Genomic DNA, 22,268 nt, shown 5'->3' with positions numbered 1-22,268 from the left:
TCTTCTAGCAGTGACAGCTGTTAATAAAACGGAGAGGACAGAAACGTGGCAGGGGAAGTGGGAAATGAAAAGTGTAGCTTAAAGCAATTGTAGAACCACAGAGGCAGACTTGGCCATTTCAGTACTGAGAGTATCTGCGCTACAGCTACAAATGTTGCAGATCCGAGCTAGTAACCCGCCCATAATGACAGGGAGCTCAGGGCAGGGACAGAGGGTAAGTAACCCTTGGCTGAACAGTCTTCTTGAGTCATGGTGGTCCTTACCCATCGTAGCTGATCTTGAAATGACTTCAGCTGCTGCTTTAGTGTTCAGCAGTTATTGTCATAAATGCAGTGCAGACATCTAATGTACTTTAAGATAATGTTTAATATTGAAGACATTGTACATAACACTTCACAGAACATAGAATATAAAACCCAAAGCTTTTTTCCTAGTTAACTCTTTCCAGTCCTCAAAGCAAAACCTTCTTCTAACACACTACAAAAATCTTTCTTCAAAGCAACAGAACAAGAATTTTAACTTAATTAGTTCATGTGCCCCACGTTCCAGCTGCTTTCTTAGTCTAACCTACTATACAGTTCATTTCCATGTTGTTTGATGAATAAAACAGTACAGAAATCCAGCCTGCCTCAGTCATGAGCGGGTTCTGAAATCTCCACCGTGTAAACTATAGCATTTCACATGATCCTGAGGGACGCTGCATTGGGAAACAAAGTAGTTTCAAAGGCCTTTTCTTACTTCAAAGAAAGAAAACACAACTTGGTTGGTGGTGTGGCGGGGTTTTTTTTTTACGCAAAATAAAATGGATTTACTCATTTGCTTTGCTATCCAAAATTTCTATTTTGCCCTTTTCTCCCTTTTGTTTAGGAAACTTAATGTTGTCTATTGTCACTTCATCAGTTATATAGTCATCTTCAGATTCTGAGTCATCTTCTGAAGTCAGTATCTCTTCATCTATATCAGAATCATTCAGTTCAACTACAGCCACATTCTGAAAAAAAAAACCCTTTAGTTAGCACATTATACATTTCTATACCACTTCTGTCATTTGAGTAAAACATAAAGCAAACACATGAAACAGCCTACTACCATAAGAAAACCACAGCCACAATTAGGAATACTTTTGGATTCTCCTAGGATTATGACGGATGCCATTAACAGATTCCTAAATATGTAAACTGCCATTTATATTGCCCTATAGCAAATATAAGGCCATTTTTATATCATTATCAAGGAGAGAAATGAGTCAATAGCTGAACTCAGCTGGTCTAAATCAGATATTTAAAATGATAAGCAGGAGGCATCACAACTAATTTTCAGTAAAGACTTCAAATGAAACCATTTAGTGTATAAGGGGTCACAACATACATACAAGTGTGTGTGTGTATATTTACTAACATAGTTCATATCTTATAACCTAGTAGTGTTCACAGCACAACTACTGCAAAATAGCAAGTAGTTGAAATCATGAGGATATTTTTTCAAGTAAAAGTGATCATGTACTTCCATACACAGAGCCATGATTTGAGGTCTGTTTATCTCTCTGAAAATACCTATCTTAAACTGATAATCTTCACCTGAAAAACTTCCTGTATGCAGCAAAGCAAAATACAGGAATTTGATACGCAAGTAAATGTCTTCAGTGATTTGCAAATAGCATTAAGCTATTAAACACTAGGTCTCCTGGCTTGTTTATTATAAATCCAAGACACTTGGCCAGACAGTGTCACACGAAAAAAACTTTTAAAAATCTTGTCCAAGTTACCCAATCCATTGTTTTCTCATTATTTATTTAGACTTCTTCAGCATATACGAGCACTGGACAGCCTACCGCATATAGGCTGGACACAACCTATATGAACTCTGAATCCAACCAGTGGCCAATAAATCGTTCTGACAGCTCACACACCAGACCCCAGGCTGCCTTATTTCTGCATTTTATCTTGTGGGTCTGCAGGCCAGAAGGCACTTGTCTGGGACATGCACATATCACATCACCTTCTTACTAAAATTTTCTTACATGAACATGTGGCTGCAGCACTTCAGTTAAAAACAAAGAAAATATGATATGAATGTAGATAAATAGACTAATACCAGCCATAAAGGATCACAGCAACACTAACAACTCTTCTAAACCCAAGACCTATTACAGCCAGTCCTAAAAATACCCACAAAGCACAGCTGAAAGCCAGTTATTACTCTTACACTAAAGCCTTCTGTTACGCCTTACTACACCTTACACTGTCCAGTTTCTAAACCACATTACTCATGAGACATTTAAAATACGATTTATTACTTTTGATTCAGAGTTGCTGATTCAAAAGTATGTGTTATTCTGGCCTTAAACTACTTCATCCCCAGTCAAAAAATTGCAAGTATGAAAACCAAGTAGTAAATTTTAACCAAATAGGCATTTTTATTACATCTATGTTTTGAATTTATGGAACACGGACTAAAATGGTAAAAACTTAGCTTTATCTATTGAATTAGCTCATTTTAAAATCAGAGAATTATTTTAATCACATTGCAATTTACTTCATAAAATCAAAAATATAGTATTTACCATTTCTATAACTTTTTCTGTTGCACTGTCCACATTTTCAATATCAAACTGATGAGCTGGTGCTGTTACCATTTTTCTTCTTAGCTCATCATTTGCGTGGGCCATCTGTGGTAAAAAACTCTGTACTCGGTCCAAAACTGGAAAAGAAATAATTATCACATGTATGTATACAAACAGATGCACATTAGTTTATATTCATACCGCAGAAATCTAAGCAGTTAAACAGATTCCGTTTCAACCATAATTTCTAGCTGTCTACCATCTTTAAGATATTTTAATAGCAGGATTTATTACAGTATTCATTTTTGCAAGACATGAACAGCAAAAAGATATCGAATCTATTGGTCAGCATGTGATGCAGGAATAAATCGCTTCAAAATTCCATTTGGATACTTAAAACAAAATGTGACTACTTCACAGAAAACTTGCTTGTAAATTCCATGGTTTTAAATACATATTGAGTGCCGTCTTGACTAACTTCCACATCAGCATTATCTCCAATGGAAATACATCCTCCTTTCTTCCCTATGGAAAAATTAGCTGTAGGACAGATGCCACTGATGTCATGCTACACTAAAGGTTCAACATAATTATCAAAAGGGGCTCTGAAGTTAAGATGGTGAGAGAGAGACAGATGCTTTATGTTGAAGTACAAAGCACTTACCCTCTGCAGAAATATCCCTCTAGCTCAATGGGACTTCCCAACACTTTTAAGATAATCAGTGTCACTAGGAGAATCACACCCATTTCCCTTCCATGGAGAAAGGGAATATCTTCACCTGCCTCCAGAGTTATTTCAAATAATAATCTTTGCTCCACATGTGCAGGTGAGCCAATCACTAGTTTTCACTCTCTGGGAAGTAAAAGGTACTATTCCAAGTGAGCTCCACAGAACTCTTAACAGCTATCATCTACCTTTGAAACGCTATCGTCTTTGTAGAGACTTTTTAACCAGGAAAGAATTAAATATAACAGATAATTTTTTTCTATTACTTTTTAAATCACAGCTCAATCACAAAACAAAACTACAATAAATTGATAGGAATCAATTTAAATTGAACACTTTTCTACACCAAATATTTTATGCTGAGAAATCACTTCTGGAAAAAAAATAAGCCCAGATCAGCAAAAAAAACAACAGCTCTATACTGGAAAAGAACAACCTGAGACTAAAAAACTCTGGCATATTTTCATGAAGACAAAAAACTCCCGAATTGACATTACACACCCTTTGACACAGTTTCCCACAGCATTCTCCTGGACAAACTGGCTGCTCATGGCTTGGACAGGTGTACTGTTCCCTGGGTAAAAAAAGATGGCTGAACGGCTGAGCCCAAAGTGTGGTGGTGAATGGAGTTAAATCCAGTTGGCAGCTGGTTGCAAATGGTTTTCACCAGAGCTCAGTACTGGGGCCAGTCCTGTTTAATATTTTTGTCAATGATCTGCACGAGGAGATCAAGTGCACCCTCAGGAAGTTTGCTGATAACACAAGTTGGGCAGGAGTGCTGACCTGCCTGAAGGCAGGAAGGCTCTGCAGGGGGATCTGGACAGGCTGGACCAATGGGCCAAGGCCAGCTGTATGAGGTTCAGCAAGGCTCAGTGCTGGGTCCTGCACTTGGGTCACAACCACCCCACACAGCACTACAGGCTGGGGGCAGAGCGCCGGGAAAGCTGCCTGGTGGGAAAGGGCCTGGGGGTGCTGGCTGACAGCCGGCTGGGCATGAGCCAGCAGTGTGCCCAGGTGGCCAAGACGACCAGCAGCATCCTGGCTTGTATCAGAACTAGTGTGGCTAGCAGGGCAAGGGGAGTGATTGTCCCTTTGTACTTGGCTCTGGTGAGGCTGCACTTTGAATACCGTGTCCGGTTTTGGGCCCCTCACTACAAGACAGACACTGAGGTGCTGGAGCATGTCCAAAGAAGAGCACCGAAGCTGGTGAAGGGTCTGGAGCCCAAGTCTTACAAGAAGCAGCTGAGGGAACTGGGGTTGTTTGGTCTGGAGAAAAGGAGGCTTAGGAGGGACCTTATCGCTCTCTACAACTGCCTGAAAGGAGGATGCAGCGAAGTGGCTGTCAGTCTCTTCTCCCAGGTAACAAGTGATAGGACAAGAGTAAATGGCCTCAAGTTGTGCCAGGGCAGGTTTAGATTGGATATTAGGAAAAATTTCTTCACTGAAAGGGTTGTCAATCTTTGGAACAGGCTGCCCAGGGAAGTGGTTGAGTCACCATCCCTGGAGGTATTTAAAAGACATGTAGATGTGGTGCTTAGGGACATGGTTTAGCAGTGGACTTTGCAGTGCTAGGTAAATGGTTGGACTCAATCTTAAAGGTCTTTTCCAACCTAAATGATTCTGTGATTCTACTTTCAAAGAAGAACTATGTTGCAGCACAAACAAAATAGGAGGCTGCATTACAGTCAGTCAGATTCTACTGTCTGGTCAGGTTCAACTGTCCATGCTGTTTCTCCTTCCTCCAAAGGCCAGACCACACTACTCCTCCTCCATCCAGCCACCTCTCCCACCATCCTCAGGGCTATTTAACTACTTAGCTGGAACGAGCTACAGCTGCACATCATCCATGTCAATCAACCCACTGCCTTCCAGGCAAGGCCACAGCTGCATAGTATCAATGCTAATCAACCCACTGCATTCCTCTGCAGAACAATTTTTACACTACATCCACTTATGCATGGAGTTACACCGAAGCGAATGTTAGCAATCTATTTGTAGCTTTGACTAAGAAAGAAGGAACACAACTTGATTAAAGAAAAAAGTTTTCTTAATGCATTCAAATTAATTTGTTATGAATGAATAGTGATACAATCTGGCTTGATAATTTTGCCAGCATATTTATTAAAAAGTGAAGTTCTGAAAGTGATCTACGTTAGCTTGCATCAATTTGAAAGTAGTGGACTAAATGAAAACCAAAGGTATAACCTGGCAAATTCACTATAGGCAGACAACAGGAGTATTTCTGCAAGGAGAACTAAATCCCTAAAACTTACAACTGTAATGCCCAGTATGGCAAAATCTAGTTTTGCAGAAACAGCAGTTACATGATTAACCTGTAGGACACGCAACTGCAGTGGAGAACCTAGCACCAGCAGAAACAGAACACAAGAGTTTCTGCCTTTACTAATGCAAGGAAAGCACTGAAGCAAAAGTTATTCCAAAGATGTTACCTACTACTTGACACTGTTCCAATACTTACCATTACTCCTTGGCATCTTAACAGTCTGTAAAGTTGTGGCCTTTTTGCTGCTACATTTTGAATTAATCAACAAAGTTTCTTCCAGCCCTGGAAACAAGCAAGTATTTGAAAGTTTACCTGTGTCAACTGCAAATGTTACATTTTCACTGTAGGGCTCTCTTCTTGCTGCTACTTTCCCACTTTCTAAATAAAATAATACTAAAGATGAAGATTCAACTGTCTCTGCCTCCAGGAATTCCACTCCGCTTTCCTTCAAATACTGTTTCTTGATGTCTGTTTGGGGTGGTCATCTCACTATTTCTGTATGTAGTAGGTGGTGAATGTCTAGAATTTGCTACCACAAGAGGCTGTGAAAGCAGATGGATGAGCAGGTTCAACATGGAATTAGACAAATTCAGGGCAGCACAGTCATAACCAGATACTAAAAGGACTGAACAGGAAAGAACCCCCTAGCATCCATACACCTACAACTGCAGATAATGTGCAATTACAAGAATGGGGCGCACACAGTGCTTAAACAAAATAGTTCTCTGTAACTATCATCTGCTATTGCTGTTCTTGGAAGAAAGAACACTGGGCTATATGGAACACTGGTCTGACCCTGCAGATCACTTCTTACAGTCTCCCACTGTTTTTAAAGTCTTTGTCAAAGATATATTTAACGACAGTTATCAACACAAAGAGAAGCTACCTTTAACACCCTGCAGCAAAACACATCGAAGCACAGCTAATGTGTGCTATCCAAGCTGATTTAAGCCCTTTTCCTCGTGTGTGTGACTGTGGTGGCAATCAATGAAAGCGGGCCACAAACTGCGGCGCTGATGACCTAAATTTAACTATTTACAAGAGATGCACCATAAAATCCAAACGATGTAGGAAAACTAGTTAGTTCTTACACCCGCCAAGAGAGCCACATGCCCTCCATCATTAACTAAAGTGAAGCTTCAGTTAACATTTTTTTTATTCTCACAGAAAAGTCATTACTACTGTCGATACTAATTTAAAGTGGGTCTTCCCCCGTATTTACTGCGTATTATCGTAGTAGTGCCCGGGAAAACAGGTGTGCTTCAAAAAACGCGAGATGCCATAGCAGTGAAGCGGCCGGCAGAGTCCCTGTCTCGGGCTGCTCACCGGCGGGCGAGGCCGGGCGCCCACCTCGAGCCGAGCCCCCGCTCCCCGGCTTGGCCCGCCCCGACCTCCTGGCCCGCCGGGCGCCCGGCCTGAGGCCCACAGGGCCGGTCTCGGCCCAAAGGCGGGCGGAAGGCCCAGTTCAGCCTGGAGAGCGGCGGCGGCGGTGCCGCCGCCCCGACCGGCCCCACACCCCCGCGGGGCCCTCACCTCCTCGGCGCCCCACGGCCAGCAGCTCCCGGGAGGCGGCCGACCCCGCCGCGCCGCCGTCCCTCGCCATGCCCCGTTCGACCCGGAAGTAGCTGTGGGCCGGGCGCTCACCGCGGCGGGGCGCGGCGCCCCCTGGAGGCCGGGAGGGGAAGAGCAGCCCCCTAGCTGCGGGCCGGGCGCTCACCCCGGCGCGGCTCCCCCTGGAGGGCGGGGAGGGGCAGAGCAGCCCCGTGGCCGCGGCGGGGGTGGGGTGCTCCTCCGGGGCGCTACCGCCGCTCCTCACGTCGGGTATCCGGCACGAACACCTACGCTCACGTTAATCTGGGGTTAAGAATGCAGAAAAGAACATAATTCACCTCACTAAACAAAAACTTTTTTTTTTAATCTTTATGAAACGATTTATGAAACAAAAACTCCATCCCATCACGCGGAGGAGAAATGGGAGTATGAAACTAAGCTGCGAGCAGGTAATGTTACTTGAATGCCCGCCAGCAGCTGCTTTTCTTTGAAAACTTTCCCATTTTCATTATCAGCTTTTAATGAATGCATCTAAAATTAAATTTCAGACCCTGAGGGAATTTTAGTTGTCGTTTGGAAAAGACTCTTACACAACTACCAAGTAGTTGATGCTGGCCAACCTGTTATTCAAGATTCGTTCTGCAGTTTCTGTCCCTATCTGTTTATAATCTAGACAATGTGAAAACTATAAAAAGAGAACTGAATAGTTCATGAAGAGACGAGACGGGAAGTCCAAGCCAAAAATGAGAAAAAGTAGTAATCAGGTAAGCGGTGTTTATGTGCTGTCATCACAAAGAACGCAATAAAAAACCCAAACCCCAAACAAACCCAAAGCAGATCCCAGTATGTTAGAATTAATTAACACAAAGGAGTAAGAAGCAAACCACCTGCGAGGCCTCAAGTAAGAGACTGCACTGCTGTTTTCCTGACAGACTGGCCCAAGCAAGTGCCCTCTGCCCCTTTCCCAGGCCATCTGGAATGCCAGGTGCATGCCACTGAATTTGCTGCCTGGTTTGCACCTTTCTACTCAACTGTGCTCCAGAACTTTGGTTTCCCAGAAAAATCCTATTGTGTTTCAGTGAGTGAAAAATCTTGAGGACTGAGGTTTTTGCCTTGGGCCACAAAAGTGAGTCCTTCTGAATTTGTACACAGCCCAAAATAACAGCGTGTGAACCTCAAATAATATATTTTGTCCTTGGGTATTACATGATTTCAGCAGAGGGAGGGGCATAACACTGTCAAGGAACCTGTAATAGGGAGTGATGAAACAGTTGCCCAAGATCACCAGATAAACAATTAGAAAAGCTAGAAATAGCACCCTCAGGTGCTATTCCCAAACCTCAGGTTTGTAGTCTTAACTCGTTGGCAACAGAGGCAGAAGTGATCTTTATCTGATTTTGCAAGGTGGCCCAACTGCATATCCACACTGCTTAACACATGAGCACACACAGGGCATGGATATATATGGCTGCTACTAGGGTAGAGGGACAATAGCATCAGTAGCTAAAATTCCCAATACATTCAGGCATGAGACAGCATTCACATCTGAATTAAAAGCCATGAGGTGTGGGCTGCTTCATTCATTTGGTGCAGCATTGACTTGAGAGTTCAAGCTGGTGCTGTGTATTTCACTACTGTAGTGCAGATTGTTTTGGCCCCAGTCTCATACATACACTCTCCTGTGCTTAAGTTTCTGCTTTTCCACACATACCCACAGCAGCTAGCTCCATTTTACAGCAGACACTTGGTGACTTGCACATGCCGTCTTTTGTTCTGTCAATGGAAAGGAAAAGAGATGCTGTAGACCTGGCTGCTGTCACTGTCATTAAATCCCGGTTCTTTTTTTCTTCCTCTTTCTTCCCTTCCACCTTCCACTTGAGGCATCCTCATGACTGCGAAGTGTTGAGCAACAATCAAGGAAAAATGCTAGTAATGATAATGAATGCACAAATGTAGCTGGCTGGGCTATTTTCAGGTATTAATATAAAGTGTGTCTCAAAGCAAGAGCTTCGAGGATTGACTGAGAGGGCCCAGCAGGCCTCGGCTCCGCGCTTCACTCAGTGCAGGCGGTGATGCCGAGGGAGCCGCTCGCAGGCTCACACTGAACGCTGCCGGCAGGGCAGCCGGGCCCGCTGGGCAACCAGACTGTTCCAACTGGCCCAGACGTTTAAACAACTGCATTCCCAAGGAAGCCGTTATTACCCAGGTGGCAGGAAAGCACGAAAATGTCCCAGTAGCTGACATTCTGGAGTCGACACCAAACGGCGACCCCCGCGCTACGCTGCTGCCGAGAGAGCTTCGGCGAGTGGAAGCCCGGGCTCCGGCGCCAGGGCTCCGGCCCTGCGACTGCTCCGCTCCCGGCCTCTGCTTCCCCCGGGCTGCGGAGCATCGGCCGGGCCCCGGCGGAGGTAGCGAAGCATGGGCGCCGCTTCGCCCCGTGCCGCCACCGAGCACCGGGCTGCCCGGGGGAAGCCAGAAGGCGCAGCGGGCAGGGGAAGCCCCTCGGCGCAGGCAGCCGGAGCTCGCCCGGGGGTGTCGGGCCGGGCTGCGAGCCCCGGCCCCGGCTCCACCCGCCGCAGCCCCGTCCCGTCTTCTCCCCTCAGCGGCGCGGCGCTACGGCTGGCGGCGGCCCGCGACCCCGCCGCTCGGCCCCTCCCCCGCCCGCCGCCGGCTCAGAGCGGCCGGTGGCGGCGGCGGCTGCTGCGCATCACGGGCCACATCATCGCGGGGGCCGCCCGCCCTCCCGCCGCTTCCGCGCCTGCTCAGTGGCGGCGGCGCTCACCTAGCTCCGGAGCTGTCACCGCCGCCGGGCTGGTCCGGTCCCTCCCCGCCCGCAGCCTCCCCGCCGCAGCGATGGAGCGGGATCCCGGGCCGCTGCCGGCATCGCCCTCGCCCAGGTGAGGGGAAGGCGCGGCCCGAGGGGGCGGCGGGGGGGGCGCCGGCGAGGGGTGAGGGTCCGGGGCGGGCGGGCGACCTGCCATCCCGGGGCGAGGCAGGCGGCGGGGGCCGCGGGCGGGAAAGTTTCCTGGCGAGCGGCCCTGGAGGCGCTGCGGCCCCGGGGGCGATGCGCGGGCCCCGCCCGCCGCGCCGGGGGTGCGCGGGGACCCCCCGTCCTCCTGCCGCGCGGGGCGAGGCTCGCCCCTCCCGCCTCCCGGACGGCGGGCCCTGAGGCGGCCCCCGCCCCGCAGCCCCTCCGCGCCCCCTGCACCCGTACCCCTCGCCCCGGCGGGCTCCGCTGCCCGCCCGCTGTCCGGCGCCCGGCCGCGGCTGCCGAGGGGCTGGGGCCGCCGGTGCCTGCGCGCCCCAAACCCTGCGGCTCGTTCCACCGTGCGCGCAGGACGCGCTCCCCGGGCAGCCCGGACGTGAGCCTCGGCCTGGGACCCTCCGCGGGCGCCAGGGCCGCCAGCGCTGCCGGGGGCCTTGTTCCCTGGCGCTCCCCGAGCCCCGATGTGCTGGCACGTGTGCCCACCTGTGCCCAGCCGCCCGATGTGCCACCGCTGGCACAGCTGGCAGACGGGCACGGAACCCGTACCCACACAGCACACCTGCGGGCTTCGACCATCACCCTTTTATTTACAAGCGTTGCAATTAACACATAATGGTATGTTGATGCTCTTTCCGTACTTTTCTGCCGAAACATAGGAGCGATTTACTCTAGTTTCTACTCCATCATTAACTCTTAATTAAGTTCATTTGTAACTGTGCCTCTTCCTTTAAGTTCAGTGAACATTATCCTCTCCTTTCCCCCAGCCTGCCCCGCTGCCCAGGATGCCCATGTGTGTCTTCCTCGCTTGTATTTGATTGGAGATTATAGACTGCACTACGTTAGCCAGGCTCTGATAAATAGGACATACAAAATGAAAGAATTTTTTAGCCTTAGTGTCAGGAACAAACCCTAAATACAGGAAAAAATGTCTGCTTATTTATCTTTTCTAGGTAGAGTCCTAGCAGCCTTTAGTAGACATCCTAAGTTATCCTCACTTTTACCAGTTCAGTTTCAGTAAAAAAATGGGAGCACATGGGAAGACCTGTTCTGGCAGCATTCCCTACATATACTGCCTTAAAGAGATTGTGAAACTGGAACCATAAACACTACAGTAGACTGGTAGACACTTTAGAAGGACAAATAACAGTGTATCATTTTCTTTTCAAATACCTTAGGGTATTATCCACAGAAAACAATGTGAAGTCTGTATCCTAGTGCCTGAGTTAATAAGCAATTCATCCCTCCTTGTTGATGACAGTAGAAACCTGTAATCAGGTTCTCCAATAGTACAGTTTGGACTCATCCTGGTTAAATCCCTCTTGATTACTTAATCTAGAGGACTGCACTATCTCTCCTATTTCACACTTCACCATGGGCTGGGTGTGATTTGCCTGGTATGTTTCCTGTTGGTATTCTGTTTGGATGATCTTAGAACCTGACCACATTTCACAGCCTTGCTACCTTGTTTCTGGCTCCGCTTTGGTCTCTTCTAATTGAGTTGCCTTAAAAGTGCAGAGGCAAACCAAATCTTTTTTTCCCCACAGCTGCTTTTCTGTTCCTTGGGGCCAAATCTGAAAGTTGCCATGTTCAGGAAGTGGAATGCAGCAGTCTGAAAACTGAGCCTGAGGCTGGCCGCTCTTTCAGTGTCTTATATTCAAGAAGGCATCTGGAGATTCTTCAATATATTTTTTCCCCCTTCTTTTTTTATTTCTTTTTTTTCTCTCTTTTGTTTCTTTTGATATTGATTTAACCTAAAACTGCCATACAATAAACACCATGTTACTCAGTTTACCGCATAATATTTAAGAAATGGTATGTAATGCCCATACATCTGCTTTGCACACAACATTTGTTGATCTTCAGCATGTTTTTCAGTCTTTAATACTCAACATTAAGTACCTGCTGTAAATAATCTTAGCCCAGCATACCACCTTGGGTTCTAGATTCTACAAAAGAGTTCATGATAATGTAGTCCGTTTGTTTACTCTCTATGATGCTGAGGTGGTATGATGTAGCTTTCACTTTCTGCTCATAGCTCCACTACAGCAATGTAAACAATTAGCCACAGCTGTGATAAGGATCTCAGTGTAATACCAGGAACTTGTATGTACATAGGACACAACAGCAGAGAAGAGGCCACGCAGATGCCTGTAAGTCTTATTCTGAACTTAAAGACAGCCCCCAAAACCTCACATTTCAAACTTCACAGAATCTCAGAATTATTGAGGTCGGAAGGGTTCTCAGGAAATTTTCTCCTCAGCCACCTCTGCTCAGTGTAGGGTCAAGTAGAGCAGGCTGCTTAGGGCCATGTCTCAGCTAGGTTTCAGATATTGCCAAGGATGGCGCCTCCATAACCAGGAAACCTCTGGACCAGAGTTCAACCACCTTCATTGTAAAAAAGAAAAAAAGCAAAAAGCTTTTTCTTACATTTAAATGGAATTTCCTGTGTTTCAGTTTGTGCATGCTACCTGTCATCCTTTCATTGAAGAGTCTGGCTTCTTCTTTGCAGACAGAAAAAGAGTCTTTGAAGCCAGAAAAGAATCCAGCTTCATCTTTGCTTATTATGGCAAAATATTAAAGCTCAGTATTTCATTAATGTTTCAGATTACTTTCCTGAATCCCTTTCCAAGGCTTGTTGTTGTACTGAGAGAGGTTTCTCAGACAGACATGTTTAAGCTATAGTATTTTATTGCGGACCACCTAGAAGTGCAACACAGAGATTATTATTGCTTTGAATATTACCTGTACAAAAATATTTGAAGTTTTTGGGAAAATGGGTTTTGACTGTGGTGTGATTAGCTTTGGATTCTGTGAAAGCTCTCAGTATTATTTAGATAGCTGTTATCTTTTGGTTTTTTTTAGCCAAACTCTGAAAGAAGTCAGAAAATTGATTTTCCCAGACCTAGACTTCGGTAAATATTTGTTTTAGGCTGTCATAATGTCGACTCTACAGAAGTTTCATACTTGATGATTTACCATTCTTCCTCCTTCCTCCTTTTTTTGAAGGTTCTTAAGAAAGCACAGTGATTTAATTACTAATTGTTTTCATGCTTTAAATAAGTTATCAGCAATCTAATCACTATATGATCAAATTTAGCTGTAGAATGCAGTCTCTTAATCCTGCTTGTGCTAGATGTTCTTTAAACCCTGGGAAAGCATAGAAGAAACATCTCTTTTCCATGCTGTTGAGAACTAATTCATGGGTATGTCTGAAGCAGTGTTGGCAATTCATTTGGGTAATGATGAAGAGTGTTCTTGCTGCCTTCTCATCGTCATCTTTCTCAGGTGAATCAAGACCAATCAAGCCAATCAAAGGTGAAGGATGGAAAAATGTGATAATGATCAGGTGTTCAGTTTCACAGCTGAAGTATCTGAGATTTTTCTAAAGCAGCTATCAGTTTCCAAAAGTCAGCATCTCTTCCAGCTCACGGTCCTATTTTCCACACCATCTGCTTCTGCCTGTCCATTTTCCACATCATATGAACTGTCTCTGTGTGTGTTTTTTAAAATGCTGTATGCATTCATTTTGTTAACTCTTATAGGTAAAATTGGTTTGTTATCTGTTGGATTGCTAAGTGTCTCACTTTTCAGGAACACAAACAGCAGGGTATGGCTGTATTTCCTGTTTGTTTATGTTTGCAGAGCTATTTGTTTATGTTTGTTTACATTTGTGTATGCTTGCAGGGCTGTCAGAGAGCTGAATAATACACAGTAGTTGTTACGTGGTATAAAATGTATGAAGAAAAAGAAGAAACTGTTAAAAGTAGGCACTTGGGAAACAATAAAGAAATGGAAATTATTATATTCATAGTCTGGATATAGCTTGTTATTCTGCTTGTAGAGACAAAGACAAGGTGTCCTTGCATTTCACGTATAGTGTGCCAGGTATGAGAAATTTGAGGCTGTTTCCTGGCTTCTCAAAGGATCTGTGTCTCTCTCATTTCCTTTTTTTAGTACTTCAGCTTCCTCTGTAACCTCCTGGTTATATGGCAAGAAATCAGATTCACTTATCACCTCTTCCTACAGAAACCAGGGATGGGATTTTTGAAGATCTTTACCTCCTTTTCTTCATATGAGTTATTCAAGTAGAGCTTGCGTCTTTACCTGGCCATGTCTTTTCTAGACAACAATAACATTAGCATTGTTCTTGTCAATGATAAAGCTGAGTTCTTGTCCCTAAGGTTATACTGTTGCTTAGATGGTTTGTTGCATTTTGTAGGCACAAAAAAAAACGCCTAGAAGTTTATTAGCATTCTCTAACTTAGGATAAAACTATTGCATCAGATGACATTTGGAAAATTATCTTTGTTGGAACAGGTTTTCAGAAAGGAATAGTTACATTCGTAGTTATGTCCTGTCAGTATGCTCTGAAGAAGTAATTACTTTTCACTATATTGTATATTTTTCAGTTTGTCTTAAATTCTCATTTTTTCAGCATTTATCATTAGCTCACTTTTTGTCAGTCCAAGTCTTTTGGTAGGAAAACCAGAAATGACTATCAACCAAACTTCTTTGTACTACTTCAATTGTTAGCTGTCCATACCAGCCACTTCCTCCCTTTCTAACTTGCTAGTTGATTGAATTATTTTTCTGTTTTGTTTTTTTTTCCTCTTAAGTGCCATTTCTATTTGTTAACACTTTCTCATATTAAATGAAACCACAATCTTCCCAAAAGATTTCTTAAAAAAAAAAAAAAAAGATAGTAAAAACTTGAAAGGAGAAAAATCCATATGTTAGAAAGATACAGATAATTAACCAAAGTATTTTTGGCCAGAGTTCCAGACCAATTAATAATTTCTGTGAGTCACTGGTCTAGCACTCCGGTGATGTGACTGGAGGACATATTGGAGAAACCACAATGAGAGCCAGACTCTGCCTTGTTAAAGCTACTGGGAAATTTTCTTAATGTATTCCTCCACAAGTGAAATAAAATCCTTCATTTGTTACTCCTCCCCTCGCCTCAAAAAAGATACCCCCTTACCCCCCAAAAATAACCCCAAACCCAATGAGGATGCTATGGGTCTGTCTCTCATGGACACTTTTGGATCTTAATTCTACATCCCATATTTGAGTTCTGACATAAAGTTTCACTAATCTAAATGTTTCTTGTGAGCAACTGAAACTCAGCCAGCTGAAGTGGTCCAAAGCTTTTCTGCAAGCTTCCAAAGTAGCGTGTCGCTTCCCATCATCATAGATCAGTTGGCAACCTTCAGCACCCTAGGCTATACCCTTCCTGAAATTTTAATTTTCCTCAACTGCCATGAACTTCTCTTCTCTTGTATTCCTCTTAATACTTCTATTCTTTGCTGATGTCATAGAAGTTGGTCATAGTTAGGTTGATAGTTTAATGTTACTTCTGCTTCTGCTTGTCTTTTTTTGGACACCATTTCTTCTTTTTTTATATAGATAATGCCACTTTGGGCCAGGAAGAAACAAAATTGCCTCTTCTTGTTCTGCCTTTCTGTAGCACTTAACAGAGCACCATTTTGGCCTGTGGTTAGAGCTTCTCTGGAACAGCAGCAAAAGTTGTTTTGTTATTCCTAATTAAAGTGTGTGGAAAACAGGACTGAGGCCTAGGAGTTTTTACTGCGCTTACTCTAAAAGGTTCAGCACAGCACAATCTGCTACAGAGCGACAAAAGATATTGCAGGAATCCTGGTTACTTAAATTACTCTCTTGGTCTTGTGGAAGAAAGATCGCTTTTTTTTTTTTCCCCCAAAGAAGCTTGATTTCTTTCTAAATCAAGCAATGAACTCCATTGGCATTTTAAAAATATTTGTTTCTTGGTCAGAGCTCCCTTGGTTAAAGCAATTGGTAGAGGGATAATCTTAGTGTTGCATCTGAGTCATCTCTTCACTCAAAGAAACCCAAACCAAGTAATCCTGTGAGCAGCAGGACTTTTGAAGTTGACTTGCTGTGGCTGTGTATGAGTGAATTGTGCTAACTAATGTTTGAGGATGCCTTTACAGCAAGGGCACAGATTTGGATATCTTACAAGGCTGTTAGTTACTCAAAGCTTTGACTTGTTTACTCTCTGCCAAATCTATCTGAAATTGTTCCAGAAATACTGGATGACTTAAAAACATTGAAGCGGAGGGAGGGAAAGTATAGGGTTCATACTATAAATGATATGATCTTAGGAGCTCTATTTTCTTAGAACACATAGATTAAAAATCCTCCAGCCCTAAACTATTTTTATTTCCTGCAGTCCATAAAAATACGTTTTCACAATTCTGCATAGATATAGTGTCCTGAGCTTGTGGAACTGTGTTATCCCACATCATGCTGGTGTAGTCTGCCTGACCTTTGCTTCTTTGTTTATGCCAATCGTTTACTTGTATTCATGGAGTCTGGCAATAAATACCAAAGTCAGCAAAGTTTCAAGTCATATTAAGACTATTCTTTTAGTAAATTACCATAACTATTATCACAACATGAAAACTGAAGAAGAAGGTAAAGTGGCTTCTGATGGAGGAAATGTCAAATGACTGGAGGCTGCCACTGTATCACTGCTTAATTTTCTACCATGATAGAAATTTTGAAGCAGAAACAAAAGCTCATTAAATCACATTTAACATAAAAGATAAAAAAGATTATATTTGCATGATTTGCAGAAAGCAAACCAAACCGACTGCATCTAGTGTCAAATAGTTATATTTTAGTGGTCACTAGACATTGGAATAACCAATCTTTCAGGAAATATCTTCAACCTACTCCTCATGCAAAATTAAATTTAAATAAGATTTTTAATAACTTTATTTTAATTATCCTAACTCCTACCCTTTTTTTCTAATTACATTTTAATATGCCACATTTATGAATACATTAATGTAGGTTTATTTTTACATTAGACTAATGTGAGCTAAACTAATTGGTCTGAATTTCATTACTGTCTTTCCTTGATATTGGAGTATTTTATGAAAAAATGTCCATTTTTATTATGTATATAGTAGCTTTTTATTTTTAACATAATTTGTATGTTTCCTGCAGAGGAACATCAGTCGTTAACATTTTAAATTAGCCTGCTTTTGAATTGTACATATCAATATTGGTTTGCCATGTTTTTATGGGGATGGAAGGCAGGAACTGTCAACACATGAGACCTTTGCCACTCAGAATATTGCTTTGGGTTTACCACCTCTGATAGCGTTTTGTAACTTGGGGTTTTTTTTCCTTAATTTTTCTGGGCTCCTTGCCATTACTGTAGAGTGGGAGGAAAAAAGAGTGGCCCCAAGTGCATCATGTGGGTTCCATTTGTCCATATCCTTGCACCTTGCAGAAGTATTTTTCTCTGAGGACTGACGGCCTTCAGGGCTGATGGAAGCCTAGAGCTACCCACAGTATCTGCCTGAAGACTTTCACTTCCTGGGCTTTGAGAAGGCAAAAGCTAGGTCCTCACTGATTCACTTACAATCTACATTGCTGTCTCTTTCTTTGTTAGAAAGTATATCGGTATGTGAAACTTCCTTACCCGCCAAGTTTCCCTTTTTACCTTCTAATTTCTTTCAACTCATGCAATTAAATATTGGAGAAGATTGGCATTTCTACAAATATTTGCTTTGGAAAGATACTGGGTGGTCTGAAATTTAAACCGGTGTCTTTTGTTTTCTGTAGAGTTAAAGTATTTTAAAGCTTGAATATATACTTTTTTGCAGATCCAGCCTTGCTTATGGATTCGTTGAAGATCTGAGATCAATGAAAAAACATTTTTGCATGCAAAAAAGGATCATTTTCGTTTATCTGTTTTAAAAGCATCATGTGGCACTTGATGGCTCATCTACAAGATTTCTTCACTGACATCTGAAGAACGAAGTGCTTTTCAACTTGTACTTCTGTAGCACTATGACTAACTGTAAAGGCAGATATACCATCTCCAAAACAAATAACAAAGTTCATGACAGAGAAGGTTTTGTGAACTGGACCATAAATCTTAATACAATTCAGTCTGATAAATTTTTGAGACTGCTTTTGAGTATGGTTCCTGTTGTTTACCAAATAAACCAGGATGAAAGACACAAAAAAGTGAATGGTGTCTGGCAAGATGGATTACAACCAGCAGGACACAATTTTAATGTTAGGTCTGAACAACACACAGAGTACCATCACTTCTCAGAACCAAGTTTTCATGGTAGTAATGGACACAGCCCATCTAGCTGTAGCCCTAAATATGATGATTTTACTAGCTATAATTACTGTGATGGAATGGACACTTCAGAAACAGATGCCATGTTGCAGGAAGATAACCTGTCTAGTGACAGTAATGATGATATCATTGTGGAAGGAAGCAGAAAACAACCCAAAGAATCTAGCAGTATTATGGCATTACAGATACTTGTACCTTTTTTGCTAGCAGGATTTGGAACTGTTTCTGCTGGTATGGTTTTGGATATTGTACAGGTTGGTATTTGCTTTGGAAGGTGTTTTTTTTAACAGGTAGTCTATGAGGTTTATAACTAATGTATGATATCGTAGATGTTTACAAATAATTAGGTCTGTGTACAGTTCTGCTACTATGAACATCTTCTGCCCAAATCTCATCTTAAACAGTTCCAATGTTTAATTTGGAGTCATTCAAGCCTTGGTAAGAGTTGTTCCTTAGCCACAGTGAGCTGGTGAGTAGAACTGTTACCTTCTGCCGTAAATAAGGATAGAAATATAATTGATAGTTCAAAATTCTGTTGACACTAGTAAAAGTATACATAGTCAAGTGGGAGTTGTAATTAACTGTGATGCCGCAATACATAGGAGTTTAAAAAGATCAGAGGAATGTATTGCCTTATCTCCTTGTGTGCTTCAAGTCTATACAATTTCTGAAGTGCTGTGTAAATTTGGTCCGTGATAATGCATATGGTATATGACGATGTGCAATACATTTGTATGTTATATGAAATTCATATGAAGTGATTTAGAGCTGTTTTGAATATTCAGGGGTGTGTGTCTTTTCAATATAACATTAGGTACACTGAACACTGGGAATTACACACATTGGTGGTGTGAACAGGGCTGCAGTCACATCCACCTTGAAATATAGTTGTAGTAGGTCCAGAGAAACCAGATTATCTTGGTTTGTGGTAGCATATTTAACTGATAGTAGTTATTCAGGACTAGGATAAAACAGAACTTTCTCTCAAGTTTAATAATATTTTAAAAACCTGTTTTGGAGTATTATATCACTAAGACACTACTGATACAGAAGCTTTTTAGGACTGGTTTCTAGGTTAACATAGTTGTAGATGTCAGAAGCATTTCAGTGGAGTTAAAAGTAACAGTTGCCTATGAAATAATTCTTTCTGCAATGATATTTGAAAAAAATTCAGGAGACAGTAACAGTTAAGAAGGATTTATTTGACTAGCTTATTTTCTTGCCTTCTCTTTGCATTTTGAAGGCTGTATTTACTTTTATTTCCTACCTAATAAGTTTTTTTAAAACCAGAAATTTCCTATAAGTACAAACCTCATGGATTATCTCTTCCTGTATGAGTAGATTCACAAAAAAAAAATATTAAAAAATATGAAATAACCACAATAATCAAACTGAAACACAGTAGGCAAATTAATCTGTTCTTTTGTTTTGTTTCATTCAGCTTTAGGGTTTTCTTTAGCTACACTTAAAGAGTTTACAAAGTTAATTTAAAGAGGGGTAAGAAAGAGGTGGCTCTTTGTCACTCAAAATTTTGAGAGAGTAAAGGAAGCTTGACTTCAATCAATTGCAATGAAAAGACACTTTTTTTTTTATACATCAAGGAAAATGAAAATAAAGACTGACATGCAGACTTCACTGCTTCCTTGCACTGTTTTGCACCAGTCTTGTGTAAGACTGTTCATTTACATCTTGCCAATCTGTTCTTACAGATGCCTTATTTACACCCTGTTGCAATTTACTGCATGACACAGCATAACGATCAGCCAAAAGATGCAGTTGTGCCTACTGCCACTACTGGCTTCCAACCAAATGTTTCACCTTGTCTTCCTTCCTTTAAGGGAGTGTGTTTATATGGCTGGTTTTTGAGCTGGACTGAGATATATCTTAATTCTTCCTCCTATATTACTTCTAATCTTTATTGGCTTTCCATCCAGCTCACCGTGAATGAGAGAGACGTGACACAAAGGCTAAAATAGCTGTTGTCATTACTACCTTTTTTCACTTTAAACTAAGCATTAAATTGTGATGTCAGTAAAGCAGGATCTTGAAATATGACAGAACATGTTTTGAAAATGAAAATTTGAAGACAACAAGGCATTCTAAGCTTGTTTTTTATAAACCATTTCATGGTTGTTCTTTCCCAGTAGTAAATACATGTGCAACTTCACATATAGGTAATTCTTAGATCTTGTTTACATTTGAGAATTGAATTCTTTTATTTCAGTTAAAATAATAATTTAAATGTTTGAAAATCCCTGAATACAAAGGCAATTTACCACTTTGCTAGTTTAGTAAAGTTGATAAATGATCACAAATTAAATGTGTGGATTGACAGGCATACAAAGTAGCACAGCATTTCAGTCCTGAGAACTCAGTGCATGAAAAATTAAGGGAGAATTTGCTTTATGAAATCTGGGTTTTGGAAAACTACTCTTCTAAATTTCACATTTAGAAGTAAAAGAATAAAGATAAGGTTTTCCACTTACAGGCTTTGTTCATTTGACAGCTGATTCCTTGCTGTTTTAATGTGAGGCTTCTACACAGCTGAAAAGAAAAAGATGAAAATATTGTTGTAAGTTAAGAGCAGAATTCAAGAGCAGTCATAGTACCTGGTATTATTTTGAAGTCATGAAAAAAAAAAAAAGACTTCAAATTAATGACATCTTTTTTTAACTAGGTTTGTTTTAAGGCCAGGTTTTGTGTATCTTACTTTTGGTATTCTCATCTTTGAAGTAGTAATATGCAGTCATAAATCTATTTCATCTAAATAGGTAACAGTTCCGGCTTTAGACTTTTAGGTCTACTATAAAAAGATTGAAAAAAATATTTTTTTTAGAGGATTAAGTTATAAGTCACAGAATTTTTTTAATACTTTGTGGATGGTGTAAAGAGAATTTTTCAGTTGAATGTTTCCTATTGTATCCTTTATATAGCACTGGGATGTGTTCAAGAATGTTACTGAAGTTTTTATTTTGGTTCCTGCACTTCTTGGTCTCAAAGGAAATTTGGAAATGACCTTGGCATCCCGGCTATCAACTGCTGTAAGTAACTTTCTTTTTCCCTTTGCTCTTCAGATATATGTTGTAATTATTTCAAAAGGAAAACAATTGTTTGGAACACAAGTATTTTATGTTTATGGCTTAATTAGGCTGTTCTGGAGGCTCTTTAAATAAGTTATTAAATTGGCAAAGTTAAAAAGGTGACCCATTTCTAATCTCCACATATCAGTTTTACTACTTCGGTCTCTTCTGAGTCATCATTCAGAACACATGAAATAGATTTTTGAGATTTACATGTGTCTTCTGTAAGGTTGACAGATCTCTTTGGCTTTGAGGGGGTTTGTATAGGCTAACAAGAAGTGTAGGTTTTGAACACTTTTTTCTAAAGACCACTTGTGTGGCACCAAAATAAAGTATTGCTAACATTGCTATTCCAGAGCATTTTTGATCAAACTCTTTTGTAGCTTTCTGGCTAAATAATTTTATTCCTTTTTTGTTGTGGTGTTTTTTTGTGTGTCTGCTTATTCTGTGTGTGTGAGCACAGTAACACAGCATAACTGGTTTTTTTCTATGCCTTCTTTCTTATGTATTTGTCATGGTTCTTTTCTATGTCTCAGGGTATGCTTCATCCCTTCATTTTTTCCAGCCTCAGCAAGCCAGATTACTTTACCATGTATTTTTTGTATGTGTGTGAATACTATAGTGAACAGAATGTTCTAAGAACATGGCTAAACTATTTATGGTAGCTGAACTGGGTATCTCTGTAAGACAGTGACTAATACAGTGTTTCTCCTTTACATGATAATTTTTCCATTCTCCAGCAAGGCCCCCATTCTCGGCCTCTTCCTGCTAGAATGAATCTTTAGAGGAAATGTTTGGTTAAAGTTGTATATAGCTCCAGATGAGACCTTACTATGGTTTTGTGGAATAGCACTTCCCTATTTCTCTTGAAACTTGCTCTTGAAACTTTGTAGGTTTATATATACCCATCTGCCTAGCAGTGTCAGATTTAGAC

At 41.7% G+C, this 22,268-nt stretch overlaps 2 protein-coding genes across 3 annotated transcripts in view; one reads left to right on the top strand and one right to left on the bottom strand.

Annotated features, from left to right (window-relative positions):
• Nucleotides 1-348: 348 nt before the first annotated feature.
• NOPCHAP1 (NOP protein chaperone 1) lies at nt 349-7,229 on the bottom strand. Its single transcript, XM_040595270.1, has 4 exons — nt 7,108-7,229; nt 5,770-5,856; nt 2,564-2,700; nt 349-991 (listed from the first exon to the last, which is right to left on the bottom strand). Exons 1-4 carry the CDS (start codon nt 7,175-7,177, stop codon nt 809-811), a joined length of 477 nt encoding a protein of 158 aa, XP_040451204.1. The 5' UTR covers nt 7,178-7,229; the 3' UTR covers nt 349-808.
• A 2,663-nt stretch (nt 7,230-9,892) lies between these two features.
• The window catches only part of SLC41A2 (solute carrier family 41 member 2), a 56,258-nt gene continuing 43,882 nt past the window's right edge, over nt 9,893-22,268 (top strand). The window contains exons 1-3 of one of the 2 annotated variants that reach the window (XM_040596475.1): nt 9,893-10,022; nt 17,767-18,508; nt 21,188-21,295. In XM_040596475.1, the coding sequence (XP_040452409.1) occupies nt 17,954-18,508; nt 21,188-21,295 (663 nt within the window). In that variant the 5' untranslated portion in view covers nt 9,893-10,022; nt 17,767-17,953. Of the gene's footprint in view, nt 10,023-17,764; nt 18,509-21,187; nt 21,296-22,268 lie in introns of those variants that run through there. The other variant, XM_040596477.1, reaches the window with a different exon arrangement.

Source organism: Falco naumanni, chromosome 5 (genome assembly GCF_017639655.2).
Source record: "Falco naumanni isolate bFalNau1 chromosome 5, bFalNau1.pat, whole genome shotgun sequence".
NCBI classification, from domain to species: Eukaryota; Metazoa; Chordata; class Aves; order Falconiformes; family Falconidae; genus Falco; species Falco naumanni.
This window is presented reverse-complemented; position numbering and strand designations above follow the sequence as displayed.